Genomic DNA, 5,753 nt, shown 5'->3' with positions numbered 1-5,753 from the left:
TACGCCTCGGGGCTTTCGCTGCGTTTCTTCGATTATGGGTGATATCATTCTTTGTTTAGCTTTGGCTCTTTCACCAGGCAGCCTGCTCAGGTTACAACGAGCCGAGGGTTCGTCCCAGCTTCTTCCTTGAATTCCTGATTTTTGATGTCGTACTCGGTTTGAACATCCGACCAAGTCACGGGCTTGGGTACTCGACCAGATTCTCTTTCAGCTTGCTTTTCGAAAGCTACTCGAAGCTTCTCATTCAGACCTGAGTTGGAAGGCCTGAGCCCAGTCGTCGTTGAGATACGTGTGTAGTTCCATTCTTTCCTATTGAAGAGAGATACAACGTCTCGTACGTATCTTCGTTAATCCCTTTGGCTTAATTTGAAGACGTCGGGATTTTCCTGGAGTGCTAACCGTTAATGGCCCTCACCGGCATGCGCCTTTATAAAGAACTCTGCCCAACATGGAAAATGAGTCTATGAGTTTGGGGCCCATGTTATGATACCACATCATCGCCCCTTTAAGAAACGTGTTTTCTCCAAATTTTTCAGCAGGAATGGACTCTGATCTCGTAGTCCTTCATGTCGTTGCCCTTTACTGCATTATGTGTAAGCCAGGTAACTGTTCGTTGCGGTGATCCGAGTGATCGATGTATTGTCGGAAAGCTCCGGCATTCTGAACTGCTTTAGAATGGTTTCGGGCGCATTCCATGTTGGGAACAAGTTTCATGCATACTTCTCTCGAGTACCCACACGCCTTTAACGCAAATCGGGCGCCTCCTGGAATTTGTCAACCCTGGAGTTGTAAAGTCTTCGACCTTCCTCGATTGCGTCTGGTGCTTATATCACTTTTCTCCTCGACTCGATCACTTCTGCTAGGCTGGTCTCATCGAGCATACTTACGAGAATGCACGTGTCATACTGGACCGGCGATGCGACTGCAGTCTCATCATCGGTACGATCCCATTATTCTGCTTGACCTTTCCGTCGTTACCTGTTCCTCCGGCCTGAGGAGCCTGTCCACACCTCTGTTGCCATGATCGTTTTGCCATGGAGTTCGTCTCTTGTGACTTTGCACGCCTGAGCAATAGCCTGTTGTTGTCCCTGCACACATTTCAAAAATTACATTGAAAGGCTAATTCCCGTTTCTTACCGAGCTGGGGTATTTTGGCTCCTGTTCGTCCGCGCTTAGTGTATGACTCCTTTAGTAGTGGAGCTATATTTCAACGTTGTCGAGCGTCGGCATGAGACTTCGTCCCACCGGAAATCTGTTCCTTGGTGCGTTTCTCAAGGTTTTATTGTGGTTCCCAACACCTGGAATTAAGCCACACCATTCTTCTCCGTGGTTGCTAATATTCGCTTGTCTCACTGATATCAGACATTACGACCTGAAATTAAAAATCTGTTGGACAGAAAAAGCTGAGTGAAAGATAACTTGCATTGTGTAATGGAAACCACATGCAAAATAATCACTATTATTTTTAGCCTCTACGGTGCGGCGCCAAACTGTTTACCGTAAAAAATGGTAATAACAATTAACTTTGTGATGGGACTCCAAAAAATATTGTATATGCTACTTTTTATGCTAGTATCTAAGAATGATGTGATGCTATGTTGTATTGAAGATTAGGCGAAGTTAAGAGCTAAAAATGAAGGTGGTGATCAATCAAACCGAAAGGCTGCAATCGAAGCTCGAGCTTTGATAATCGGGCCTCTGGGGTTGATTCAGTCTGGCTCGTATAATGAGCTAATGGGGGCCGATCGGGGTATGACCTAATAGTTATGTCGAAATTAATAAGGCTCTTTTATGCCAAATGATAAAGCAATAAATGATGAACAAGTATGAAGCATAATAAATGAAAGAAATAATAACAAGAGATTATGTTAGAAAACACGAGAGGACATGTTTCTTCGTATATGCGGAGTGGCAGCAACTGAAGCGAACAGAGAGTACAAATATGATAAGGATCCCCTTTTATATGGAGGGAATCCCAACATATACAAATGCATTAAGTACAAGATATGGAGATTAGGGTAGCTGAATGACACCCTGACCTCGGATTCGGGGAAAATAAGCACCAGCAGACTTTGTCAGCCTAGGCGATGTGCCTTGGAACCTTCCACTTCTACCACTATCGTTGATCAAATGCTTACCATGGTCTAGTGTCGTCGACCCTCGAGGGAAGGATGCTCGACCATGGCCTCGAGCCTCGAGGTGATCTTCCGAAAGTGCCTTAATGACGAGAAGATTCGATCCTCCGATTCGCCGTTACACACCTCTGGCCATGTTTGTTTAAGTGGTTAGATTTGGACCACTTTTCGGCCTTCCCAGCAGTTGACTTTTCTCAAGCATGCTCTTCTCCTATTATACTTTAATCCTTTGTAACTTTGAATCTTTTCTTCTTTCTCTCTTTGTCTTTCAATGACTGGTATGCATTCAACGCTAAACTGAATGCTCTGAGGACATTTAGCTTGTTACATGGAGGAGGAACTCAAACATCCCGTGTTGAAATACCTCGCACTTAATTTTATAGTAAAGTCTTTTTAGGCGCCTATGTTAGTTCTGTCACTTATATTTTCGATATTTTGCTTATCTGCTCATTTCGTTTACTTCTTGCACTGCTTGCCTTGCCTTTTCTTATCCTCTAGAATTTGGCATCTAGGTATTTAATTACTTTTTAAAACTTTTGATGGGCTTGACTGAAAAATATAGGCACTTGCAATCTAGTTTACAAGATTTTAAAAAGAACTCGTATTTCAACATTCATTAGCCTGTGTCCTTATAGCGAGACAAGAATTAGTTAATTATAAATGTAACAGTCTATTTTACTTGTCACTTGCCATCATTTAATTTACTGTAGATTTGCCTAAAGTTTGCCTAACTCCAGTTTTTTTTTGATGAAGTTGAATTAGTTAAAAAAATCTTAATGGGCGGAAAGGCAAAATAGGGCTCATTCCTTGATTTCATGAAATGCCTTCTTCGCTTTCCATGCAAATTGAAACTTCCATCTTTTTTCCTCAACATGAGCGCTTGTAGACTCGAGAGATCGAGGACGCAACTACGACCCATGGAACGCTGTGTCAAACTGGGATGAGTGTTTCTTTTTATTCACCCCGGAAACGCACACTGCCTTTAAATCGACAGTGAAATAATGCAGTTTATTTTTCCTTTATTTGATTATATGCATGGAACTCACATAAAACAATGATACTTTATTTAAATCATAAAGTCCAATTTAGTTGGATTCGAAAGGGAACCGCTTTTCATGTGGCATTTTATGGGGTGTCTTAGACCTTCCATTCAATTTAATTTTTACCCTTACCTAGGATTTTTGGCTTTCACATACTTATGGGGTTAAACAGACGAACATTAGTATAATATTAGGTATGCTGCAAAAGTCACGCTCGGGGGCGAAGCTATGTTGCCCAAGGTGGTCAACTGAACATTCTTCGGCGAAAAATATATCTACGTTAACCCAGGTAAACTATTACTGTTATTGATTAAAAAATACACTTTGAACACCCTTGCATACCCTACTGGTCAAAGGGTGTACAAATTTCGAACACCCTTATTAAATTTCCTGGCTTCGCCACTTGGTCACGCTTATCTTATAACCCGTGTTTAAGTAGGGTGCGACAATCATCAGTAGCTTCACGGTCGAGTCATGCCATAAATTCCTCGTCCTTGCAGAATCTTTACACAGAAATATAACTAGTTTGAAGAAGCACAGCTCTATTCTTAAATTATGGAATTCTTATTTTTGTTTGGACTGTTGAATTAATCTTTACCAGAAATATCTTATTTCTTATCCTATTCTCTGTTCTTATGCTATCTGTAGGGCAGCTATTAACATACTCTCTCACTGCCATGCAAACTGCTGTTCTAGAGAGGTACAAGAAAAGAGAGCAGTGGAGCGCTCCAAACTCCAAAGAAAGCTGTAGAACCATTGTCAGAGTATTCAATAAACCCACCTCGAAACGACCGAAGGATAGACCGAGGACAGAATCCCCGGGGACTCATCAACAGAGCCGGAATCGACAGGAACGCAGGACCAGCAGAGGCACCTCGCCTGTCAAAATACAGCTTCAACGTCGACATATCGGATATTGTCTTCGCCATCAGCAAAATCAAAGACGCCAAGTGGCCCAGGCCTGTGCAATTGGATCCTTTGCAAAGGAATCACAACTTAATGTGTGAATTTCACAACACACATGGCCACAGGACCGAGGATTGTCACCAACACCGAGAGAAAGTAGCCAGACTACTCAACAGGGGTCATCTCCTGGAATTCCTAAGTGATCGGGCCAAAAACCAATTTCGAGAAAGAGAGGCGACCAAGAAGAACGAAATGAACGAGCCGCAACATGTCATCCACATGATCTTGGGAGGCATTGATGCCCCACAAGAACCTTAGATTTTGGAGATACGGAGATTTGAGATAGACCAATATTAACTGGGAAGAAGGGACTCACTTTCCATATTCTGATATTGTGTATTTTAAGGGCCACTTTTATGCACTCAATTTTGCAGGCCGCATCGTAGTGTGTGATGTTACTGGCCCTGAACCGAATAAGCGTCATGTTGTAGCGCAGCTACCATTCTATCTTCGACATATTAGAGGTCAGACATACATCCTAGAATCACTAGGATCATTATTTGTAGTTGTGCGAAATGGTTGTCAACTAAGACTCCCCATTGATGATTTTGATAGGATACCACTGACTTTCATCCAACAAGTTGAGAATGACGAAAACCTAATCCATGGGACACTAGAATTTATAGTTTACCGTGTCGATTTAGCTGCTGGCCAAGGGACCCAAACCAGGGAGTTGGGAGACAGAGCTTTTTTTCTGGGTGCTAGTGCTTCTCTTTTGGTCCAAGCTTCTGAATTTCCAGGAATCAAGCCCAATCATATTTATTTTACTGACGATTTTTTAGAATCATATATGTTCTATGAAGAAGGAGGCGGCCTCGACATGGGGGTGTTCAACTTAGCAGATGGCAGTATCCAGCCTCATTATGAGGGTGTTTCCCTTAGTCCCTTTTGTCCTCCAATTTGGGTCACACCAACTCTGTCTTGATCTTTATTTACTCTATTTGTCGTGCTATATGTTGCTTTTATTTTTTGGCTGATTAAGTTATTTTTTTTGTTATGCTATATGTTATTGTTTTGCAATAAAAGTCTGACTGTTTCTTTTTAACAAATACGACCTGACATTTACTCTCAGAATTGATTGAAGTATCTTTATACTCCCGTTAATTAGTTGTTATACTTCCTTTTTCCAAGTATGTTGTGTTGGAACGCGCCCGATCAGTAGTGACCTTAACATCTTACTGGAACTGTTCAAGATCTAATAGTATTGAAATGCAGTCGCCTTTGCCATTGATATACTAACTGAAAATACAGAAGTAGGCGATGTGACCATCTTCTATTTTTGGGTATAAGATGCTTCTATAACTCTTCTTCAATACAATGTAAAATGAACTGCACACAGAATTAAAATATATATGGACATCCTAGAAGAGAGTGTGATTCTGCTGGTAGTGTATAGTTGTTAGTTTCTCTTATTGGGATACTAGAAGCAACAAATGAGGACGCTTTATTTTATGCATCCTCCACATCTTCTTTTTGACTGATGTTACAACAACTTTGACCTTTGTAAGCACTTCCATGTTTTCATGTCCCAACAAATTTAGCTGGAGCTTAAAGTAAATCCTTGAAGCTCAACCTAGGACTTGAAAACAGTTGATAAGACTATTGCGCTTAA

General features: G+C 41.4%; 1 protein-coding gene across 1 annotated transcript; it reads left to right on the top strand.

Moving 5' to 3' along the window:
• The first annotated feature begins 1,228 nt into the window (after positions 1 to 1,228).
• LOC109216868 lies at positions 1,229 to 5,154 on the top strand. Its single transcript, XM_019381085.1, has 4 exons — positions 1,229 to 1,276; positions 1,615 to 1,750; positions 3,824 to 3,922; positions 4,516 to 5,154. Exons 1-4 carry the CDS (start codon positions 1,229 to 1,231, stop codon positions 5,064 to 5,066), a joined length of 834 nt encoding a protein of 277 aa, XP_019236630.1. The 3' UTR covers positions 5,067 to 5,154.
• The last annotated feature ends 599 nt before the right edge of the window (positions 5,155 to 5,753 follow it).

Source organism: Nicotiana attenuata, unplaced genomic scaffold (assembly GCF_001879085.1).
Source record: "Nicotiana attenuata strain UT unplaced genomic scaffold, NIATTr2, whole genome shotgun sequence".
Taxonomy (NCBI): domain Eukaryota; kingdom Viridiplantae; phylum Streptophyta; class Magnoliopsida; order Solanales; family Solanaceae; genus Nicotiana; species Nicotiana attenuata.
Note: the sequence above shows the minus strand (reverse complement) of the source record. Positions and strands in the feature narration are given on the sequence as shown.

What these genes read in the sequence shown, in the direction of transcription:
- LOC109216868 (XM_019381085.1), top strand. Translation starts at nt 1,229, where the DNA reads ATGAGACTTCGTCCCACCGGAAATCTGTTCCTTGGTGCGTTTCTCAAG. An exon ending in TCCTTGGTGCGTTTCTCAAG is followed by an intron (nt 1,277 to 1,614) that starts GTTTTATTGTGG and finishes ATTGAAGATTAG; the next exon opens with GCGAAGTTAAGAGCTAAAAA. An exon ending in TCCAAACTCCAAAGAAAGCT is followed by an intron (nt 3,923 to 4,515) that starts GTAGAACCATTG and finishes TCAATTTTGCAG; the next exon opens with GCCGCATCGTAGTGTGTGAT.